The sequence below is a fragment of the Thamnophis sirtalis genome, unplaced genomic scaffold (assembly GCF_051295495.1).
Source record: "Thamnophis sirtalis isolate CommonGarterSnake01/CBP01778 unplaced genomic scaffold, rThaSir2_p1.2 scaffold_2, whole genome shotgun sequence".
Classification (NCBI taxonomy): Eukaryota; Metazoa; Chordata; class Lepidosauria; order Squamata; family Natricidae; genus Thamnophis; species Thamnophis sirtalis.
In genome coordinates this window covers 32998004-33022002 of record NW_028261382.1, presented here as the reverse complement: position 1 = coordinate 33022002, position 23999 = coordinate 32998004, and the positions used below count along the sequence as shown (strand labels likewise).

Genomic DNA, 23999 nt, shown 5'->3' with positions numbered 1-23999 from the left:
TTTATGTGTTGCATTTCTGCTGATAAACAAATGAAGGGAGACTAGTATAGATCTATTTCAAGCTATTTAGCTCTCATCAGCTAGCCATTCCCTTGCTGGAATTCAAACCTGGGCTGTTTTTACATATAAGGCAGTTATATTAACCTCTAAGCCACAAGCTCTCCTCCCCTTATCAGCTGAGCCAAGGAAATGATTAAGTGTTATGTCAAAGCACCTGGTATGCCCAAATATACCAGAAGGGAGGGAAAGAAGGAGGGAGGGAGGGGGAAGGAAGGGAGGAGGGAGAAAGGAAGGGAGGATAGAAGGAGGGGAGAGGAGAAAGGGAGGAGGGAGAGGGAAGGAAGGAGGGAGAGAGGAAGGGAGGATAGAAGGAGGGAGGGAAATAAGGAGGGAGAGGGAAGTAAGTAAGGGAGAAACAGAAGAAGGAGGAAGGGAGGATAGAAGGAGGGGAGAGGAGGAAGGGGATAAGAGGGAGAGGAAAGGAAGGAGGGAGAGAGGAAGGGAGGATAGGAGGGAGAGGGAAGGAAATGAGGAAGGGAGAGGGAAGTAAGGAGAAACAGAAGAAAGGAAGGGAGGATAGAAGGAGGGGGAGAGACAGAAGGGGGAAGGGAGGTAGGAAGGAGAGGAAAGGAAGGAGGGAAGGAAAGGAAGGATGTTGCAGCTGTTATCACTCGGGGTTATCTTTTCCTATCCTTGAGGGCTGCTTGTGCTGGAATGCGATCTCTGCAGGAACATTTCATTCAGGCGGTTTCATAAACAGGATTTGTTCTGCCACAGAGCACCCGGCTTTTAATCACCAGGAAGGAATTTCAGGCCGCTTTCAGCCCCGAATTAGTATGTCAACCCAGTCCTTTAGTTCCCCTGAAACGGTGCTTTCAGGCAGGGCTTTCCAGCGTTCTCTAGAAGCAACGGGGACAGTGGGAGGGAGAGTAATCCGAGATCTTGGCTTTGGATTGCCATGCAAAGAATGCGGATGATTTTCTTGCGGCCTCTGAAAAGCCCAGGCGGATGAAGCTCAGGGACAAGGAAATGTATTCAACAGTTCCCAGGCCACCAAGGAAAATAGGGTGTTTTCCCTGCCCCAAATTCCATATTGGAAGAAGGAAGGGAAGGGAAGAGAAGGAAAAGAAAGGACAGCTAAAAGGAGAAGGGAAGGGAGGAAATGAATGAAGGGAAAGGAAGCAAATAAGTGAACGAAGAAGGGAAGGGAAGGACAGATGAAAGTGGGAGGGAAGGAAAGGAAGGAAATGAATGAAGAAGAAAAGGGAAGGAAATAAATGAATGAAGAAGGAAAGAAAAGGACAGCTGAAAGGGGAAGAGAAGGGAAGGGAAGGAAGTAAGTGAATGAAGGGACGGAAATAAGTGGTTGAAGAAGGGAATGATAGATGAAAGGGGGAGGGAAGGAAAGGAAGTGAATGAAGGGAAGGGAAGGATGGATGAAAGGAAGGGAAGGACAGATGAAAGGGGAAGGGAAGGAAGTAAATGAATGAAGAAGGAAAGGAAATGAAATAAATGAATGGAGGGAAATGAAAGGAAGTAAATCAATGAAGAAGGAATGAAGAAGGAAAGGAAAGGAAATAAATGAATGAAGAAGGAAAGGAAATAAATGAATGAAGAAGGAAAGGAAGTAAATGAATGAAGAAGGGAAGCAAATGAAATGAATGAAGAAGGGAAGGAAAGGACGGATGAAAGGAAGGGAAGGAAAGGACAGGTGAAAGGGGAAGGGAAGGAAGTAAATGAATGAAGAAGGAAAGGAAAGGAAGTGAATGAAGAAGGGAAGGGAAGGACAGATGAAAGGGAACGAGATGGGAAGGAAGAGGAGAAAGGGAAAAAGGAAAGGAAGGGAGGATGTTTTGAAATTTGCAGCATGATCCAAATTGGGACGCTTGGCAACCGATTCATGTTTATGACGGTTGCAGTGACCCAGGGTTACATGATTCCCCTTTTCCGACCTTCCGACAGGCCAAGTGTACAGGGGAAGCCAGAGTCACTAGCTTATCGTCAACTGCACTGATTCGCTGGAAGACCGTGGCCAGAAAGGTGGTTCAAACGGGGCCAAGCTCCTCTTCACCCCTGTCTCGCTTTAGCCACAGAGATGTTGGCCTCCATGGTGGTCGTACGACGAGGACTTATCTATCATTTTGATTTTTTTTCCCTCCCGTCTCCCCAGAGCTCAACACAAGAGATCGGAGAAGAGTTTGAAGATAGCGTGATTTACAGTATTTCTCTCCGGAAAGTTCAGCTCCATCACGCGGCCAACAAAGGCCAGCGATGGCTGGGGGTAAGTGCCTTATTGATCCTCAGGGGTTTGAGAACTCCAGCCTACCTTGCAGGGCTGTGGTAAGGAGCACGAGTGGGTGGGTGGGTGGAGCTTTTCCCCCCTGGGACAGAAAATACAATTATATCCTGGTCTTTGATTAGTCCATGTAGTGTCTTTGGGGGCATCTTAAACCACTTTATAAGGCCTTGGTAATAATGCCACACTTGGAATACGGCATTCAGTTTTGGTCGCCACGATGTAGAAAAGACGTTGAGACTCTAGAAAGAGTGGAGAGAAGAGCAACAAGGATGATTAGGAGACTGGAGGCTGAAACATATGAAGAATAGTTGCAGGAACTGGGTATGTCTAGTTTAATGAAAAGAAGGACTAGGGGAGACAGGATAGCAGCCTTCCGATATCTCAGGGGCTGCCACAAAGAAGAAGGAGTCAAGCTATTGTTTGTTTGTTTGTTTGTTTATTAACATTTGTAGGCCGCCCTTTTCCCTGAGGGGACTCAGGGCGGCTCACATAAAATCAGGAAGGGGAATACAAACAATGACGTAGAAACATATAATAAAAGTAATAAGCAACATTCATTCATCATTCGGGAGGGGCGGCTATCTTTGTCCCCAGGCCTGACGGGCGAGCCAGTTCTTAAGGGCTGTGAGGAAGGCCTGGACGGTGGAGAGGGTGCGAATCTCTACGGGGAGCTCGTTCCAAAGGGTCGGGGCTACTACTGAGAAGGCCCTCCTCCTTGTAGTTGCCAGCCGGCACTGGCTGGCCGATGGAATTCGGAGGAGGCCCAATCTATGAGATCTAATTGGTCGCAGGGAGGTAATTGGCAGAAGGCGGTCTCTCAAGTACGCAGATCCACTACCATGCAGGGCTTTATGGGTGACTAGTAGCACCTTGAAGCGCATCCGGAGATCGACAGGTAGCCAGCGCAGCTCGCGGAGGATAGGTGTTATGTGGGTGAACCGAGGTGCACCCACAATCACTCGCACGGCCGCGTTCTGGACTAGCTGAAGTCGCCGGATGCTCTTCAAGGGCAGCCCCATGTAGAGCACATTGCACTATTCTCCAAACCAGGGCAGAACAAGAAGCAATGGGTGGAAACTAATCAAGGAGAGAAGCAACTTAGAACTGAGGAGAAATTTCCTGACAGGTAGAACAATTAATCAGTGGAACAACTTGCCACCAGAAGTTGTAGATGCTCCAACACTGGAAGTTTTTAAGAAGAGATTAGACAGCCATTTATCTGAAGTGATGTGGGGTTTCCTGTCTAAGCAGGGGGTTGGACTAGAAGACCTCCGAGGTCCCTTCCAACTCTGCTATTGTATTGTATTGTATTATACACATCCTCCGTTATACCTTATGGGAGGGGCCAATCATCTCCAAGCCTTACTCCCAAGTCGCCCCTTTTGTCTTAACTAAACCTTCTGGCAGCTCTGCGCATGCGCGCACTGGGAACAGGCTCCCCCTGTTCCTCTGCCTCGCTGATGTCCAACTCTGGAGGCAGCACATAACTCCCAGATGGCCCTGGCCCCTTCTCTGCCTCCGACACAGTGCCCTCGTCTGAGCCTTCCCCAGACTCCAGGACTGGCCCATGTTCCTCCCCAACCCTCCCCACTGTCTGACTCTGCTGCGACAACTTCCAAGGTCCCTTCCGACTCTTTTGATTCTGTTAATTCCCCGAACGGAGGCAGTAAACAGGCCCCGGGGAAGGTTAACATCTGAGCAGCTGAGTTGAGCCTTCAGCCTTTCCTTTGTTAGGGAGCTGAGGTGGGGCGTCTGCGAAGCGGCGGAAAATATTTTGAATATTCTAGAGCTGGTAACGAGGAAAATTATGCCAGCACAGCTGAAAAAATAAAACAGTTGGCCGAGATCCAGAACGAAGGCCTCGTGTGGATTCTCACACGGCCCTCGAGCGGGTGAAAGACGCTCCGTGCCCTGCAGAGTGGACCAAAGCGCTGCCTTGCACGTAGTCCTCAGCTTAATGACCAGAAGTTCCATGGCGAAGCCGGGTGGTTGCTAAGTGAGTGGATTTTACCGACTCTACGGTTGTTAAGAAAAATTGCTACCGTCGTTGAGCAAATGGGGCGGTTGTTAAGCGAATCCGGATTCCCCTCATTGACTTTGCTCGCATCCACATCCGGCAAAGTCTTTCAAAGGAGGATTTACGGTCACAGACCTTATCTGGCTTGGAGATCTGCCAGGCCGATATTGGCAAAACTTGGCAAGGGGCCTCGGATAGTCATGAACCAATGAAGCGAACTCCTGCAAACTCCACTCCCCTTTCACTCCTCTTTTATTCCCTCTGGGAGGGGCCATTCATCCTCCACCTTACTCCCAAGTCGACCCTTAATCTTTAACTGCTCCCTTTGTCTGGCAACTCTGCGCATGCGCACTCTGGGAACAGGCTCCAGCTGTTCTTCTGCCTCACTGATGTCTGACTCTGAAGGCAGCTGATAACTGACATACAGCTCTGGCCCCCTCTCTGTCTCCGACATAGAGCCCTCATCAGAGCCTTCCCCAGACTCCAGGACTGGCCCATGCTCCTTCCTATTAGGTAAGCTCCCCGTTGGGAGAGCGAGTGCATTCAGAGAAGCGTTGTGAGAGTTGTGTTGGAGAACACACAAACCAGCATACAGAGACACTGCAGTTTAAATAGGCTTTTACTTTCATGGAAATAGAGGTATCAGAGTCCATCAAACAGCCCAAGTCATACACGGATAAGACAGTCAGTCATCAATGTCTTTCAGTTAAGGGATAATCCAAATAACATAGTCCATAAACATACAAACAGTACTCAAAGTTTGGTAGCAGTTGCAAAACATACAATAGCTCACGGCACTTTTTAACAGCCAGCTTCCAAAACACTCAGATCAGATCAGCCGAGCATCTGACAAACAGAGAGTTAACAGTCGTTCTGGCTCCCTCTTATGGCCAATTTAGGAAGCAGCAACCAATCACATTTTACAGTATAGCAGTAGCAGTAGACATATACCGCTTCATAGGCCTTTCAGGCCTCTCTAAGCGGTTTACAGAGAGTCAGCATATTGCCCCCAACAATCTGGGTCCTCATTTTACCCACCTCGGAAGGATGGAAGGCTGAGTCAACCCTGAGCCGGTGAGATTTGAACCACTGACCTGCTGATCTAGCAGTAGCCTGCAGTGCTGCATTTAACCACTGCGCCACCTTGGCTCAGTATGATTTAAAGAAACAGGTACAGCATTGCTACATGATTTATATATTGCCAACTCAACTGTTATATTATATTCCTAACACTCCCCAACCCTCTTCACTGTCCGAATCGGCTGCCAGCTCCCTCCTCATGATTTGTTCCTTTGCAGTTTGAGAACGAGTCGGCCTTAAACCTCTACGAGACGTGCAAAGTGCGGACGATCAAAGCCGGCACCCTGGAGAAGCTGGTGGAATACCTGGTCTCTGCCTTCAAAGGCAACGATTCCACCTACGTGACCATCTTCCTCTGCACCTACCGGGCCTTCGCCACCACCAAGGTCCTGGATCTTCTACTCAACCGGTAATCCTTTCTCCCTGCTGAGGGGCAGGCTGGCTCTGCTTGCAAGACCTGAGCGACAGCGAAATGGGTGTCCCCCCCCCCCCGCTCCCTTGTGGGCTGCCACGTGGCCTACCCAAAAGGGTTGGCGTTCTCTGGGGGCTTCCTCGACCCGGGAGAGGCTGTTTGCCTTTAGCACCTGATGGGGTGGGCTGGTCTGTCGGATCTTGGAAGGATTTGAGTTTGGGGAACGGGTAGAAAGGAAGCACGGCTGTCGTTCCGTCCATCATCCTCAGGCCTTCTCTGCTTCCTTTTCTCATCTGTTTCCTTCCTTCTTTCATCTTCCTTCCTTCACCTTTCCAAGAAGGAAGGAAAATCATTGCCAAGAGAGAGGATGGATGGATGGGTGGATGGATTCCAAAGATGAATGAGAAAGAGGAAGGAAGGAAGGGACCCTTGAAGCTTTCCTTCTTTCCTTCCTTTTTCTTTCTTTCTTTCTTTCTTTCTTTCTTTCTCTCTCTCTCTCTCTCTTCCTTCCTTCAGTCCCTTTTTCTTCTTTTCTTCCTTCTTACCATCCTTCCTTGCTTCCTTCCTTCCTCCTCCTCCTTCCCTCCCTTCCTTTCTACTTTCCCTCTTTCTTATTCTTTCTTCCTTCTTACCATTCTTCCTTCTTCCTCCCTCTCCCTCCCCTTCTGCTTTCCCTCTTTCTTATTTTCTTCCTTCCATGCCATTCTTCCTTCTTCCTCCTCCTCCTAACTCCCTCCCTTTCTGCTTTCCCTCTTTCTTTTCTTCCTTACCATTCTTCCTTCTTCCCTCCTCCCCCTCCCTGCCTTTCTGCTTTCCCTTTCTTATTTTCTTCTTCCTTACCATTCTTCCTTCTTCCTTCCCTCCCTCCTTCCCTTTCTGCTTTCCCTTTCTTATTTTCTTCCTTCCTTACCATTGTTCCTTCCTTCTCTCCCTCCCTCCCTCCATTCTTTCTTTCTCTCTCTCTCTCTCTCTCTCTCTCTCTCTCTCTCTCTCTTGCCTTCCTTCCCCACCCTCTCTCCTTCCTTCCCTTCTTCTCCTCCTCTCCCACCACCTTTACCAATCTGCCCATCCACCCTTTCATGAAACATATGTACACTTCGGAAATATGTTGGATTTGTTCAGTAGAATGAACCACTTCCTCCTTTGCAAGGGAGCTGATTCCATTCCTCTAAAACAGTTTATCCTCAAACTTGTCTGACAGGTTACTGCATTAGCTCCAGCCCCCCCTCTCCTCCCCAAATGTTTGCTTACTTGTGGTGTCGGATCTTAACCCCTTCTCGATCTGACTCAGTCCCCAACTCTCAACCCAAGTTTATCTCCCAGGTGTGACTGTGTGTGTGTGTGTGTGTAGAGAGAGACACAGTGGCTCAGTGGCTAAGACGCTGAGCTTGTCGATCAGAAAGGTCGGCAGTTCGGCGGTTCGAAATCTATAGCGCCGTGTAATGGAGGGAGCTCCCGTGACTTGTCCCAGCTTCTGCCAACCTGCCAGTTCAAAAGCACATTAAAAAATGCAAATAGAAAAATAGGAACCACCTTTGGTGGGAAGGGAACAGCGTTCTATGCGCCTTTGGGCGTTGAGTCGTGCCGGCCACATGACCACGGAGACGTCTTCGGACAGCGCTGGCTCTTCGGCTTTGAAACGGAGATGAGCACTGCCCCCTAGAGTCAGGAACGACTAGCACTGATGTGCGAGGGGAACCTTTACCTTATGTATGTGTGTATGTTTGTGTATGTATGTGTGTTTGTGTACACACACAAACACACATGTTGCATTTGTGCTGATAAATAAGTAAAGGGAGGCTAGTATAGATCTATTTCAAGCTATTTAACTCTCATCAGCTCGCCGTACCCTTGCTGGGATTTGAACCTGGGCTGTTTTTACATGTTAGGCAGTTGTATTAGCCTCTAAGCCACAAGCTCTCCTCCGTTATCAGCTGAGCCAAGGAAATGATTAAGTGTTATGTCAACACTTGACATAGCACTTAAGATGGATGGATGGATGGATGGATGGAGAGAGGGAGGGAGGGGGAGAGAGAGAGAGAGAGGGAGGGAGAGAGAGTGAGAGAGGCAGGAAGCTTCACTTACCTAACAAATAGTTGTTAAAAATAAATAAATAAGTTTTGCATAAACATCCTTTTCTCCTTTTTCTCTTTAGGTATGGGAAGTTTAACCACCAGGCCAATGGAGATCACCCCAGGCACGCCGTGGATGAGAAGATGGAGTTGAAAAAGTAAGGGCCCATTCATATTGCCTCTCTTTCAAGTTTCTAGCCATCAAGATGTTTTCTCCAGGGGAAAACTGTACCACTACCATCCCCTCCCCACACAGGGGAAATCATAGTACAGGGATTCCTCAACTTGCCACAACAATTGAACCCCAAATGTTTGTTGCTAAGTGAGACATTCGTTAAGGGAGTTTTGCATCCCTTTTTGTGACTTTTCTCGCCGCAGTTGTTAAGTGAATCACTGCAGTTCTTAAATTAGTAACACGGTTGTTAAGTGATTTCCCCATTGACATTATTTCTTCTTCTTCTTCTTCTTCTTCTTCTTCTTCTTCTTCTTCTCCTCCTCCTCCTCCTCCTCCTCCTCCTCCTCCTTCCTCTTCTTCCTCTGTCTTCCTCTTCTTTTCAAACTCTTTCTTCTCCCTTCTCCTTTCTTCTCCTTCTTCTCCTTCTTCTTCTCCTTCTTCTTCTTCTTCCTCCTCCTCCTCTTTGCCTCCTCCTCCTTCCTCTTCCTTCTTCTTCTTCCTTCTTTTTTTCCTCTTCCATCTCCTTCTCCACCTCTTCCTTCTTCTTCCTCCTTCTCCTTCCTTCTTTTTTCCTCTTCCTCCTCCTTCTCCTCCTTCTCCTCCTCCTCCTCTCCACACATCCTTCTAGCACTGATCATGTTACCGAGTTGGGTCACAAAATGTCAGCAAGAAAACCACCAAGCTCAGAGAGCCCCAAAGGACCCCACATTTGAACCCTGAGCAACAAAATATCCTCTGTTTCATAAATAAACACCTCCAAAGCCTTAGTCTCCTTCTCCCTCTTAATCCCCCAGCACCATTTCATCCATCCTGGGAGCCTGGCTCGATCAATACTCTGAAGACTTCCGTAAGCCACCGGATTACACCTGCCTTAAGCAGCTCATCATTTACGTCCGGCTTAATATCCCCGGCTCAGATTTGGAGAGGCGAGCGCGAATCCTATTCACTCAGTTCCAGCAACACGAGCGGGCCGAGGCTGAAACGGAAGGTGAGCAGCGCATAACAACTTTCCCAAAAACCCTGAGTTACTGTATTTTTCAGAATAATTTTCGGAGTATAAGACGCACTCCCCCCCCCAAGAAGGTGAAAATTTGGGTGCATTTTATACACTGAAGGTAGCCAAAAACAAATGCGAGGCACAGAGGAGACGATTGTCTGTGGCAATCCCTGCAGACTGGAACAGCTGATAGGAGGTTTCCGGAGGCCGATCCATCCGACAATCAGCTTCTCCTGCTGAATCCGGCTGCGATAATGTGTTGAAGCTATTTGCTGCAAGGACGTGTCAGAGTTTGCAGCCACAATCACATTCAGAAAGCACACACAAGTAACTGATTCAGCAGGATTCAATAGCTTCTCTTTATATATAAGACATTAAGTTAATACACAATACCAAAAGCATGTTTTCCAAGGTGGTAGCTCAGCAGAGAGGTTTCACTTTCAGTTTTAGTTTCAGAGATCAACACAGCCTGCAGCTTTAGTACAGAACAAGCCACGCCCAGGCTCCTTGCTGTCTCCTTCCTTGTTGCTCACACAGCAAATAGTGTTTGTTTCCAAACAACTCTCGACTCTCTCACACACTGACAGGACGCTAGCCAGATGAATCCCATGGATGCTGGTAGGCAGAGGCAGAATATATATATATTTTTTGGTTATTTTCCTCCCCCAAAACTAAGGTGCGTCTTATACCCTGAAAAATATGGTAGTTCTCCTACGGCTTGTACAAACCCAACCTCTTCGCTTTGCCGTCTCCTGCGCCTGAACCTAGGACCTGGGTAATACTGTTGTGTGAACGGCTGTTGCTTCTTGCCCTTTCCTTGCTGTAGATCATCCCAGCTGCCCTCTGAGGTTGGAGGAGGAAAATGGCCTGAGCGAAGGCAAGTCGGAGTTCCTGTCCTTTTCTCCCGAGATGGCGGCTGAGCAGTTCACCCTGATGGATGCTGTAAGTCCAGCTAAGCCTGCTGTCTTTGCTGATAGGAATAGCACTGAGCACTTAGACTTATATACCGCTTCACAATCCTTTCACAGCCCTCTCTAAGTGGTTTACAGAGTCAGCCTCTTCTTGCCACCCAACAACCTGGGTCCTCATTTTACCAACCTTGGAAGGATGGAAGGTTGATTCAACCTTGAGCCGGTCAGGATTGAACTGCTGGCAATGGGCAGAGCTATGGGAAGGGAAGGAAGGAAAAGAAAAGAAAAGAGAAAGGGGAAGGAAAGGAGGAAGGACTTTAGTAATAGCACGTAGACTTATATTCTATTCCGCTTCACAGTGCTTTTACAGCCCTTTCTAAACGGTTTACAGAGTCAGCCTCTTGCCCCCCAACAATCTGGGTCCTCATTTGACCCACCTGGGAAGGATGGAAGGTTGATTCAACCTTGAGCCAGTCAGGATTGAACTGCTGGCAATGGGCAGAGCTATGGGAAGGGAAGGAAGGAAAAGAAAAGAAAAGAGAAAGGGGAAGGAAAGGAGGAAGGACTTTAGTAATAGCACGTAGACTTATATTCCGCTTCACAGTGCTTTTACAGCCCTTTCTAAACGGTTTACAGAGTCAGCCTCTTGCCCCCCAACAATCTGGGTCCTCATTTGACCCACCTGGGAAGGAGGGAAGGCTGAGTCAACCTTGATCCAGTCAGGATCGAACTGCTGGCAGTAGGCAGACTTAGCCTGCAATACTGCATTCTAACCACTGTGGAAGGAAGGAAGGAAGGAAGGAAGGAAGGAAGGAAGGAAGGAAGGAAGGAAGGAAGGAAGGAAGGAAGGAAGGAAGGAATAGAAGGAATAGCAATTGCACTTAAACTTATATATCACTTTATAGTGCTTTACAGCCCTCTCTAAGTGGTTTACAGAGTCAGCCTCTAGCCCCCCAACAATCTGGGTCCTCATTTTACCCACCTCAGAAGAATGGAAGGCTGAGTCAACCTTGATCCGTTCAGGATTGAACTGCTGGCAGTAGGCAGTTAACCTGCAATACTGCATTCTAACCACTGTGCAAGGAAGGAAGGAAGGGAGGGAGGGAGAAAGGCGAAGGAAGGAAGGGAGAAAGGGGAAGGAAGGAAGGGAGAAAGGGGAAGGAAGGAAGGGAGGGGAAGGAAAGAAGGGAGAAAGGGGAAGGAAAGAAGGAAGGGAGGAAGGAATAGCAATAGCACTTAGACTTATATACCACTTCACAGTGCTTTACAGCCCTTTCTAAGCTGTAAACAGAGCAAGCCTCTTGCCCCCAACTATCTGGGTCCTCATTTTACCGACCTCCGAAGGATGGAAGGCTGAGTCAACCTCGAGCCTGGTGAGATCCGAACTACCAAACTGCTGGAAACCTGTGATCAGCAGAAGTAGTACTGCAGTACTGCGCTCTAACCACTGAGCCACCGCGGCTCATCCTCGCTTTCCGTCGCTTCCGGGCCTCTTTCCTCCGAACTGATCCCCTAACCTTTTTCCCCACGATGCAGGAACTCTTAAGAAAGTGGTGCCTTATCACTGCCTCGGTTGCATCTGGTCGCAGCGGGACAAGAAGGGGAAAGAACATTTGGCCCCCAGCATCCGAGCCACCGTCTCCCAGTTCAACAGTGTCACCAATTGCGTCATCGCCACCTGCCTCGGGGACAGGATGCTGAAGCCCCAGCAGAGGGCCAAAGTGGTAGAGGCGATGGATCGAAGTTGCCCGGGTATGTAAAGGATTTGGCTGGCTTCTCTCTCGCTCTCTCTTCCCATTAAAATAAAACGTAAAATAAAACCAGAGCTGTGCAGTTGTCAGAACTGAAAGTCCAGATAGATAGATAGATAGATAGAGAGAGAGAGAGAGAGAGAGAGAGAGAGAGAGAGAGAGAGAGACGATGGATGGATAGAAGTGATAGGAAGGTGGATGGAAGAAATGGATGGATGGATGGATGGATGGATGGATGGATGGATGGATGGATTGATGGATGGGGCGGACAGAGACAGGGAGGGACGGAGGAAGGAAGGAGGGAGGGAGGGAAGGGAAGGAAGGAAGGAGAAAGATTATAGAGAAGGCAGATATCGACATGATAGGAAGGAAGAAAAAAATGATAGGGAAGAAAAGGAAGGAAAAAGGATGATAGGGAAGAAAAGGAAGGAAGGAAGTAGGGGTAGAAGGAAAGGAAAGGAGAAGCAAGTTTATAGAGAAGGCAAATATAGACAGATGATAGCAGGAAGAAAAAGATAATAGAGAAGAAAAGGAAGAGGAAGGAAGGAAGGAAGGAAGGAAGGAAGGAAGGAAGGAAGGAAGGAAGGAAGGAAGGAAGGAAGGAAGGAATGGAGAAAGATTATAGAGAAGGACATATATAGACAAATGATAGTAGGAAGGAAGAAAAAGAGGATAGGAAGAAAAGAAAGGAAGGGTGAAAGGAAAGGAGAAAGATTACAGAGAAGGCAAATATAGAAATGATAGCAGGAAGGAAGAAAAAGATGATAGGGAAGAAAAGGAAGGAAGGAGAAAGATTACAGAGAAGGCAAATATAGGCATGATAGCAGGAAGGAAGAAAAAGATAGGGAAGGAAGGAAGGAGAAAGATTATAGAGAAGGTAGATATCAACAGATGATAGAGAGATGAGGAAGGAAGGAAAGAAAGACAGCTAAATTAGCTAGATCAAGATTATAAGATAGGGAAAACAGACGCAGATAGATGATGGATAGCATATAGCTAGATTAGCAATATAGACAAGAGTTTTACTAGCGATATAGGCTTCGAAAAGATTTGGACTTTCCTGTATGCGTAACGGAGCAATCTGAGCAGCTAATTTGACACCCATCTTCCCCCCCCCCCCCCCCCGTTTCTGCAGGAATGCCGCATCCTGAAGAATTTCTCCTCCCTCCGAGCCATCCTGTCTGCTCTCCAGTGCAATGCAGTTCACAGGCTGAAAAAGACCTGGGACGAGGTCTCCCGGTGAGTCAGAGAGGGGAAAATACGTGTGGTTAAGCGCCTGTTGTCCCTGACTGGATTAATTTTATTCATTTATTTATTGGGTTTGTCAAACATGTACGAGACAACAGGTATAAGTATAAACATGGGCGTGAACACAGGACATCCATCCATCCATTCATCTATCCATCTATCTGTCTGTCTGTCTGTCTGTCTATCTGTCCATCCATCCATCTATCTATCTATTCATCCATCCATCCATCTGTAAAAATAAATGGGGACAGTAGGACAGGGATGGAAGTCACGCTGGTGCGCTTATGCACGCCCCCTTTACGGACCTCTTAGGAATGGGGTGAGGTCCACGGTGGACAGTTTGAGGTTGAAGCTGTGTTGGTTAGAGGATGTAACAACGGAGTCAGGTAGAGCATTCCAGGCGTTGACCACTCTGTGGCTGAAGTCGTATCTTCTGCAATTGAGTTTGGAGCGGTTTACACCTTGAGTTTGTATGTATTATGCACTCTGTATTGTTGTAGTTGAAGCTGAAGTAGTCATCCACAGGTAGGAGGTTGTAGCAGACAACTGTGTCTTCTACGCTTACTTCAGAACTTAGTCGGCGTAGTTCCAGGTTGTCCAAGCCCCAAATTTTGAGCCTGGTGGCATAAGGGATTCTATTTTTTTTATCAAACATGTTTATTTTATTTCTTTAAAAAAACCAACACAAATATATCATCATTTGTCAATCATTAAGACATTGAAATACAATTTTTTTTTTGTGTGTGCCCCTCTCTCCCTCCACCCCCCCAACCCCCCTCCTCCTTCCCCCCCTCCTCCTCCCCCCCCCGACTTCCCAGAACCCGTACACGGTATGGATTTTTAACTAACACAGTCTAAAATCTATTGAGAAAAAAGAAATAAAGAAATTAATGACATTCTACATTGACCTTAGCTTCTTCTTGCTGAACTAACTTTAAACAATTTAAATCATTTCTGATCTTAAGCATAGGCTAACTGGAATTTCTTGGTCCCGTATTTATTTTGTATATAGTCAATCCATTTTTTATAAGGGATTCTATTGTGAGCAGAGGAGCGGAGGACTCTTCTCGTGAAATATCTCTGGACTCGCTCAATTGTATTAATGTCCGATATACAGTGTGGATTCCAGGCAGACGAGCTGTATTCAAGGATTGGTCTAGCAAAGGTTTTGTATGCCCTAGTCTGCAGTACAGTGTTCAAAAAAACATGTTCAAAAGGGTTGAATTATCAAGAAAATGGAAAGAATAGAATGGAATGGAATAGAATATAATAAAAATTAGGAATAGAATAGAATAGAGTTTAGGAATGGAAAGAATAGAATAGAATAGGGAATAGAATAAAGGGACCTTGGAGTCCAACCCTCTGCTCAGGCAGGAGACTCTATAGTACCATTTCAGACAAGGGCCGTTCGTCTCTCCTTTTGACCTTTTATTTTTTAACTGTTGCTGTTCCTTCGTTTGCAGGGAGAGCTGCCGCATGTTCCACGAATTATCCGAAATCTTTTCGGACGACAACAATCACTCGTTGAGCCGGGAGCTGCTTATTAAGGTAAGGGCCCCCTCGGCTGGAGTGGCTGTTTTGTCCGGAGGGCAGGAAAGAGGGCAGCCGGCTTGGCGAGAGGATGGGAGGTCAGGAAGGGCCCGTAATCAACAGCCGAAGCTCTTCCTCTGTTTCTCTCGATGTCTGTTGTCCGTCGGCTCTCTTTTGGGAAGGGGGGACATCGGTCCCCCTTTGTGGCAGTGCCGCCTCTTGGGAATGCTTCTCTTAAAACGTTTCTGGTACCCAACCTGATTGGGTTAGAAAGAGCCCTTAAAATTTGGCTCCGAGTTAGATGGAACGATTCCTGCTGGTTTTATTATTTTTAGAATAAATGGGCTTCTTTCTTCCACTTATCCCAGATAACATTTTCTTTCTTTCTTTCTTTCTTTCTTTCTTTCTTTCTTTCTTTCTTTCTTTCTTTCTCTCTCTCTCTCTCTCTCTGTCTTTCTTTCTTTCTTTCTTTCTCTCTGTGTCTTTCTTTCTTTCTCTTTCTTTTTCTGACTCTTTCTCTCTCTCTCTCTCTCTCAAGGGCGGGAAGGAAATTTCCAGAATGAATGCAAAGAAAATAAGGAATTTTGAGTGTGAATGAGGGAGGGAGGAATAAAGAAATGAGAAAAGTAGCGTAGGAAGGAAGGAAAGAATCCTTTCTTCCTTCCCCCCTCCATCCCTCCCTGAATTAATTTACCTTCCTCCCTTCCTTTCTCCTTCCCTCCCTGAATTAATTTTCCTTCCTTCTTCCCTCGCTCCTTCCCTGAATTAATTTTCCTTCCTCCCTTCCTTTCTCCTTCCCTGAATTAATTTTCCTTCCTTCCTTTTTTCCTTCCCTGAATTAATTTCCCCCCTCCCTGAATTAATTTTCTTTCCTTCCTTCCTTCCTTCCTTCCTTCCTTCCTTCCTTCCTTCCTTCCTTCTTTCCTTCCTTCCTTCCTTCCTTCCTTCCTTCATCCCTCCCTCCCTACCTGAATTAATTTCCCTCCCTCCCTGAATTAATTTTCCTTCCTTCTTCCCTCCCTTCCTCCCTCATTAATTTCCCTCCCTCCCTGAATTAATTTCCCTCCCTTCATTTCTCTCCTCTGGATGCCTGGGGCTTCATTTGTTCTTTTCCACAATGCCTCCCTCCTTCCCCCTGGGCAAACTTCCTAGGGAGTCAGGGTCAGCCTTATCAATCCGATAAATGAAATCAGCGGCAACATTGGAACAGCGCCTGTAGAAAGCCGCAGCAAGACAACCTCTCTCGTTGCCCCTCTCCCTGGTGGGGAAGACGGCAGTGCGGCAATGCGGCCCCTGCAATTCTCCGAGATGGGGCCCGAAATGCCCCATGTTTTTCCAGCCAGAACGAAGCCTTCTCTCTCGCAGCTCAGATGTCTTCTGAATATAAACATTGCTTGGTGACTCATCAGCCTGAAGCCCGCCTGGGAGTTGGGAGGAAACTTTGACAAATAACATTGGTGGGCGTGGGTTCACCAGGAGGGCTGAAAGCCACATGGCTGGACGCCTTCCTATTTAAGAGCCCAGGCCCCCCAGGGATGGGCCACCGAGAGCTGCTAAGGTTGGGCGTGGAAGTTTGCCAAGTTTTGTTAGTGGCTCAAGTGTGCTTTCGGCTCTTGAAAGCAGAAGGCAGGAGCTGCTGTTTACAGCCGATATCTCTCTGGTCGGCTTCGTTTCAGGGGAAACTCCCAAAGTTGGCAGCCGAGGAATCCCCTCGTAGGTGGGGCAGGAGATAAAGTCCAGAAAATACCTAACTTTTTACCAAGGACTTCCCTGCCTCTATCTTTCACTAAAGCACAGAAACCTCACACGGGGAGAGGATTAGCTGCCATGCCTGGCTCATATCTTCCTGGCAGGCTGGGGAGAGAGGCAGAAAATTATCCCCTACAGGCGGTCCTCGACTTATAACCCTTCATTAGACCAGTGTTTCTCAACCTTGGCAACTTGAAGATGTCCGGACTTCAACTCCCAGAATTCCCCAGCCAGCGAATGCTGGCTGGGGAATTCTGGGAGTTTGAAGTCCGGACATCTTCAAGTTGCCAAGGTTGAGAAACACTGCATTAGACCATCCGAACAACAGGAAAAAAAAGGGGGTGGACTTATGATAGCAATAGCAATAGCAGTTAGACTTATATACCTGCTTCATAGGGCTTTCAGCCCTCTCTAAGCGGTTTACAGAGTCAGCATATTGCCCCCAACAACAATCCGGGTCCTCATTTTACCCACCTCAGAAGGATGGAAGGCTGAGTCAACCCTGAGCCGGTGAGATTTGAACAGCCGAACTGCACATACAGTCAGCTGAAGTGGCTGCAGTACAGCACTCTAACCACTGCGCCACCTTGGCTCTTGATCCTTTTTGTACTTACAAACATTGACAGGTCACGCGATCGGAATTCAGACCCTTGGCCACTGATTCACATTTACGACGGTAGCTGTACGGGGAAGGCGGGTTCGGTCCATAACCATGTTGCTGACTTAGAAACGGCTGTGATTCACTTAACAACCATGGCAGGAAAGGTTGTAAAATTGGGCAGAATCCAATGAGCAGGTGTCTCGCTTAGCAAACGGAAATTTGGAGCCCAATTGTGATTTTAAGTCGAGGACTACCGGTATAAATAAACCAGCTGCGTGCCACTCGGGCTGCCCAAAATATGAGGAGGGGAGCTGCATTCCTGTTGTGTGGCCCACCAGCTGGCAGCAGATTTGGACAGGAGGTTGGGGAGGAACCTGGGCCAGTCCTGGAGTCTGGGGAAGGCTCGGATGAGGACTCTGTGTCGGAAGCAGAGGGGGGGGCAGGGCCGTATGCCAATTATCAGCTGCCTTCGGAGTCAGACATCAGTGAGGCAGAAGAACAGCTGGAGCCTGTTCCCAGTGTGCGCATGCGCAGAGTGGCCAGATGAAGGGAGCAGTTAAAGAACAGAGGTCGACTTGGGAGGAAGGCCACAGGTGGACGATGAATGGCCCCTTCCAGAGGGAATAAAAGAGGGGAGAAAGGGGAATGGAGTTTGCAGGAGACCATGTCTTGTTCAAAGTTGGCTCAATTCACCTTGACTTCCTCCTGTTCTTTCCTAAACTTTCAGGAAGGGACTTCCAAGTTTGCCACACTGGAGATCAACCCCAAAAGAGCTCAGAAACGCCTGCAGCAGCAACGAGAAATGGTGAGGATCTATCTATCTATCTATCTATCTATCTATCTATCTATCTATCTATCTATCTATCTATCTATCTATCTATCTATCTATCTATGTCTATCTGTCTCCATATCTATCTATCTATCTATCTATCTATCTATCTATCTATCTATCTATCTATCTATCTATCATCTATCTATCCATCTATCTATCTCCATATCTATCTATCATCTATCTATCTATCTATCTATCTATCTATCTATCTATCTATCCATCCATCCATCCATATCTATCTATCTATCTATCTATCTATCTATCTATCTATCTATCTATCTATCTATCTATCTACCTACCTACCTACCTACCTACCTACCTACCTACCTACCTACCTACCTACCTATCATCTATCCATATATCTATCTATCTCCATATCTATCTATCATTCATCTATCTATCTATCTATCTATCTATCTATCTATCTATCTATCTATATCTATTATCTCTTTATTGATATCTATCCATCTCCCTATCTGTCTCCCTATCCGTCTGTCTGTCGGTCTGTCTGTCTGTCTATCTATCTATCTATCTATCTATCTATCTATCTATCTATCTATCTATCTATCTATCTATCTATCTATCTATCTATCTCCTTTTACGTATGCTCTTTCTCCTGCCTCTCTGCCTGTTCCTAATTTGAGTCTTTCCTTCCACCAGGGCGTAATGCAGGGCACGATTCCTTACCTGGGCACTTTCTTGACCGACCTGGTGATGCTGGATACGGCCATGAAGGATTATTTAGACGTAGGTTCTTCTTCTATCCTAGTTCTCCTTCCCTTTTTTAAAAAAAAAAATATTGTAAGGAACAATTTTAATTTTGTTGCTTCGTTTATCTCCATCCTCGGACAGATTTATGTTTCTTTCTCTATTTTTTTCCTTTTTTAAATTTGATGCTTTGGGTGAGTGGGGGGGGGGAAGTCATTGTGTTGTTTTTTGTAAAACAGGCACAAAAACGTAATTGCTTGGTTGATTGATTAGAGAGACTTGCCCCACCCAGATTGAAGCCAAAAGAGGGCACAGCGCCCCCTGGTGGACTCCCCTGGTGCTCACAGTAGTGGCCAATATTGTGGAAACGTTTTGGGAAAAGTGTATTTTCTAAAACTAGCTAATAACACCACTGTTTTTTGGAGTAGTACCATGATTATATATCAATGGAAAGATAGTTTAATTGAGAATGTGATGCAATAACTTTTATGAAGGATTTCCCATTAGAATAGTGGTTATAAAGAAGAAAATTGAAACAAGATATACAAAAACGATCACCATAGGAACAAATCAAATATATAAAAATGATCACCATGTCAGTTAATACTTATGTCAGGCCTGCAACCATCTTTTCTTTTGGGTCTTTGGCCTGCCACACTTTCTATCATTCTACTATGCATTTTCTATGGTGGGAAAATGGGATTGTACAGAGTTAGATGATATGTAGCCATAACAACATTCTTTCTAGAAAGCCAAGGTCATCCTTTGCCTCTGCACCTGACTGGAAATGGATGGGTGGAAGCTGCCAGCATGGCAGTGGGAGATTGGACCATGGGATGGACTTGTGGGTGCGGGGGCAAGATCTTGAACTTTCAACTGGGTGTGGAAAACCGGGAAGCTTTCAGATTTGGATTTTCCACAGATGTGCCAACATGTCTCTTTTAATAAATTGGAACTTAGAGCAACTTTGGAACTTTGCCTTGGACTCTGATTTAAATGACTAGCACATATGTGGGAGGGGAACCTTTACATCTCTTTGATGTTTAGAAATTATGAATCGCGCTGACTTGGGATGTTAATGATCTGCTTTTTTTTCTTTCTTTTTTTAAGAGAGGCCTGATCAACTTTGAGAAAAGGAGGAAGGTAAGATATCTGTGATTGCAGTTGTCACCACGCACCGGGCTTAAGGGCTACGCCAATTGATCCTTGGCTTACGACCACAATTTGAGCTCAAAATTTCTGCTGCTAAGCGAGGCCCTTGAGTGATTTTTGTCACATTTTATGATTTCTCTTGCCCCGGTGGCTGAGCGAATCCCTGTTGTTAAGTGAATCTGTCTGCCCCAATGATTTTGCTTGTCAGGAGGTCGTAAAAGGGGGGAAATCACACGACCCCAGGATGTTGCAACCGTCATAAATATGAGACAGTTGCCAAGTGCCCGAATTTTGATCAGGTGACTCCCCCAAAGAATGTTGCCATGGTCTTAAGTGTCAAAAATTGTCATCAGTCTCTTTCAGCGGCCACTAAGTGAATCATCGTAAGCCGAGCAGAAAGAGGGAGGAAGTGGTTCAAACTTAGAAATTTGGAGTGACCACTTCCCAAAGAGGCACTTGGTTGACTGGCTGGCATTTGCAGAAGGAATGTTTTGATAAAGTTTGATTAAATCCACCCTTGCTTTTACAGTCATGTTTCTGGGGGTGGAATTTCCCCTCTTTTTTCTCTTTTACAAACCAAGTTTTTTAATTAATTTTTTTGTTACATATTTTAACTTCTTTTATGAACAATGGGTTGTCCTGGTCCCCCCCCCCCCTTTCCATCTTCTGTTATGCATGTTACATTTTACATCGTATTTCCGTTTTACATTTCAGCCCTCTTCTTTTTATTCTCCATATTCTCCCTCTTAATTTAATTTTTTCTTATAGAAACCAGATCCTTTTGGCTCTCAAAGTTAATCATCCTTTTTCCTGGATGGTTAACCCTCTTTTTTTTCCCCTTTAAACACGAACACGCGAGAACATTTGGGTTTTTTTCCTGCAGGAGTTCGAAGTCATCGCCCAGATCAAGTTGCTCCAATCGGCTTGCAATAATTACAGTTTCAAGAAGGACGAACGCTTTGGGACGTGGTTTCACGGGGTGGAACGGCTGAGTGAAGCCGAGAGGTAAGAGGGCGGCAAATGAAGATTTTTGTGGGTTTATTTATTTCTCCCCACCCCTCCAATTTTTTTGTTCACGGGGAGGAAAGTTGAGGGAGGTGGACTGGCCCAAAGTCCCCCAGTTGGTTTTAATGCTAGAACTCCCAAGATCCTGTGATTGGCCGAAGGTCACCCAGTTGGCTTTCATGACTAAGGCAGGACTAGAACTCATTGCCTCCTGGTGATTGGCCCAAAGTCACCCAGTTGGTTTTAATGCCTAAGGCAGGACTAGAACTCCCAGCATCCTGTGATTGGCCCAAAGTCACTCAGTTGCCTCTCATGACTAAGGCAGGACTAGAACTCACAGTCTCATAGTAATTGGCCCAAGGTCACCCAGTTGGCTTTTGTGATTAAGGTGGAACTAGAACTCACCATCTCCTGCTTTCTAGCCTAATGCCACTAGGCCAAATCTCCTACAAGTGGGTCTCTATGCTTACAGCCCCCTCTTCCTTTTGCTTTCAGTTATGGCCTTTCGTGTGAAATTGAACCCTTGTCGGAATCAGCCAGCAACACGCTGAAAGCTAAGAAGAACACGGGCATCATTAAGCGGTGGAGCGAGTAAGTGGGAAGTATGGGAGCCATAGGGTCTTCCTTCCTTCCTTCCTTCCTTCCTTCCTTCCTTCCTTCCTTCCTTCCTTCCTTCCTTCCTTCCTTCCTTCCTTCCTTCCTTCCCAGGGATAATGTTCAGCTATAATTCAAATCAGGCTCAGATCTGACTGCAATAAGATATTGCCAATCTGGTGCTCCTAATAAATGACTAGTTTTCTTTTGAAACTTGGCTCGAGACTCATGAATCACTTATGGCATCTTTCGGAAACCTGACACCTTCCTTCCTTCCTTCCTTCCTTCCTTCCTTCCTTCCTTCCTTCTTTCTTTCTTTCTTTCTTTCTTTTCCTTCCTTCCTTCCATGGGGAAAAGAAATGTGGGAACAGGAAATTATGTTTTCCTTCCTTCCTTCCTTCCTTCCTTCCTTCCTTCCTTCCTTCCTTCCTTCCTACCTTCCTTCCTTCCTTCCTTCCTTCCTTCCCATGGATAACGTTCAGCTATAATTCAAATCAGGCTCAGATCTGACTGCAATAAGGTATGGCCAATGTGGTGCTTCTAATGACTAGGTTTCTTTTGAAACTTGGCTCGAGACTCATGAATCACTTATGCCATCTTTCGGAAACTTGACACCTACCTTCCTTCCTTCCTTCCTTCCTTCCTTCCTTCCTTCCTTCCTTCCTTCCTTCCTTCCTTCCTTCCTTCCTTCCTTCCCCCAGATCATCACACAATCCATTACGGGGCCACGCTTCCCATTCAAGGTGGGAGCCAGCCCCATCCAATCCCCCCAGTCCTTTTCCTGACTCTCTTCTCCCCACAGCCGACAGGCCCCCAGTACTGATTCCTGTGCCAGCGGCAGCTCTCACTCCAAGTCCTTCGACCAGCTGAAGTGCGGGCCGTATCTCTGCAGCAGCGACGGGGCAGATTCGGTCAGCATCACCTCGGCGGGTTCCAGCAGCTCTGACGTGGAAGAGATCAACATCAGCTACATTCCTGATTCACCCGAGGTTCAAGAGAAGAAGGTACAGGACCACGGCTCGCTGGGATCCACTCGTGCCCAGGGGCCCAGGCGGCAGGTGCGCCCCATTTCGGCAGGGGGGTAGGAGGGCTTTGATGTGGGGATGGTTCAGGGGCAACCAGGGAACTGAGAAATTGAGATGTTCTTCTTGGTGCTTTGGAGAGATACGATGGGCAAGAAATACTTGGGGTAGAAGAAGATAATAGAAGACGTTTAGAGATGGTTTGGAGAGTCTACCTCCAAAACTATCTGTTGAGGCCTGTCAGTCGCCAGCCTCTCCAGCAGCCGAATCAGAGGAGGAGGAGAAGGCGTGGGGGTCAGGGTCAGCATCATGGCAACCTGAGAGGGGGAAGAGAGCTGCCAGAGAGAGAGAGAGCCAGAGGGCCATCCATCAGCCCTCAGATGGAGAGTCAACAGCTCCCAGGTCTGGAGGTGGCTGATGAGGAAGAGGAGGAACAGCTGGGTCCAATGCCTGATGTGTGGATGTGCAGCAGGCAGAGGAGAGGAGAGCAGTGGAAATCTATGGGCCAGTCCTTGGGATGGAAGAGCCATTGCTGCTATCAAAGCCTCCTCTAGCTCTGGGGATAAAAGGAAGGGGGCAGAGATGAATAGATGTGGCAGAGGAGAGGAGAACAGTGGAAATCTATGAGCCAGTCCTTGGGATGGAAGAGCCATTGCTGCTATCAAAGCCTCCTCTAGCTCTGGGGATAAAAGGAAGGGGGCAGAGATGAATAGATGTGGCAGAGGAGAGGAGAACAGTGGAAATCTATGAGCCAGTCCTTGGGATGGAAGAGCCATTGCTGCTATCAAAGCCTCTTCTAGCTCTGGGGATAAAAGGAAGGGGGCAGAGATGAATAGATGTGGCAGAGGAGAGGAGAACAGTGGAAATCTATGGGCCGGTCCTTGGGATAGAAGAGCCAATGCTGCTATCAAAGCCTCCCCTATCTCTGGGGATAAAAGGCGGGAGCAGAAATGAATAGATATAGCAAACAACTATTTGTCTTCCTGACGGATGGACTTGTTAGCCTGCGGTGAGAGAGAAACTTTTTGGAGGCGTTCCTAATAAAGGAACCTTTGAGCTGGTCGTGTTCGGGGAGCTGGGTCGGAACACTATGTTCTCTACTTCTTCCTCGTCCTTCTGGACCACGGTGGGTCCTGTTGTAGGCATCACGAAGACATCTGCCAGCAAGGACAAAGGAAGGATAGGTAGACCTCATTGATTAGATAATCAACCTTGTCTTTCCTTTCTCTGGTCGGTAAAGTTTTGGGAATCTACCTCATTGTCCTCTTTGGATACGTCGGGTGTCGGCTCAAGTTCTAGCAGCGCTTCTTCGTCGTCCGTCTCCTCCACTCCGGTGACAGTGTCCCGTACGCACAAGCGCTCCGTCTCGGGCATTTCCAGCTATTCCTCCCTCTCGTTGCCTCTTTACAACCAGCAAATTGATGATTGTTGTATCATCCGAGTCAGCTTGGCAGTGGATAACGGGAACATGTACAAAAGTATTTTGGTAGGTACCCCCGTCTTTACCGGAGGCGAGAAGGTTGGGATAATATAATCTAGTCCAGTGTTTTTCAACCTTTTTTGTGCAAAGGCACACTTTTTTCATGAAAAAAATCATGAGGCACACCACCATTAGAAAATGTTAAAAAAATTTAACTCTGTGCCTATATTGACTATATATAAAGTAATTTTCCCACGGCACACCTTACACTATGTCACGGCACACTAGTGTGCCGCGGCACAGTGGTTGAAAAACACTGATCTAGTCCAAATTGAAATGTCTCGTCCGTGGATGAGACTGGAGCCGCCAAGCATTGAGGTGGAAGCACAGCTAGTGAAAATCACGTCTTTACGCTGTCTCTCCC

General features: G+C 46.9%; 1 protein-coding gene across 1 annotated transcript in view; it reads left to right on the top strand.

The window, feature by feature from the left end:
- Positions 1 to 23999, top strand: part of RALGDS (ral guanine nucleotide dissociation stimulator) — a 65528-nt gene that overhangs the window by 36614 nt on the left and 4915 nt on the right. The window contains 16 exon segments of the mRNA XM_087704677.1: positions 2171 to 2281; positions 5615 to 5805; positions 7964 to 8038; positions 8850 to 9043; positions 9879 to 9998; positions 11500 to 11693; positions 11695 to 11715; positions 12850 to 12953; positions 14426 to 14510; positions 17570 to 17647; positions 18335 to 18425; positions 19497 to 19525; positions 20418 to 20539; positions 21035 to 21130; positions 21936 to 22137; positions 23396 to 23641. Of these exon segments, the coding sequence (XP_087560803.1) occupies positions 2171 to 2281; positions 5615 to 5805; positions 7964 to 8038; positions 8850 to 9043; positions 9879 to 9998; positions 11500 to 11693; positions 11695 to 11715; positions 12850 to 12953; positions 14426 to 14510; positions 17570 to 17647; positions 18335 to 18425; positions 19497 to 19525; positions 20418 to 20539; positions 21035 to 21130; positions 21936 to 22137; positions 23396 to 23641 (1959 nt within the window).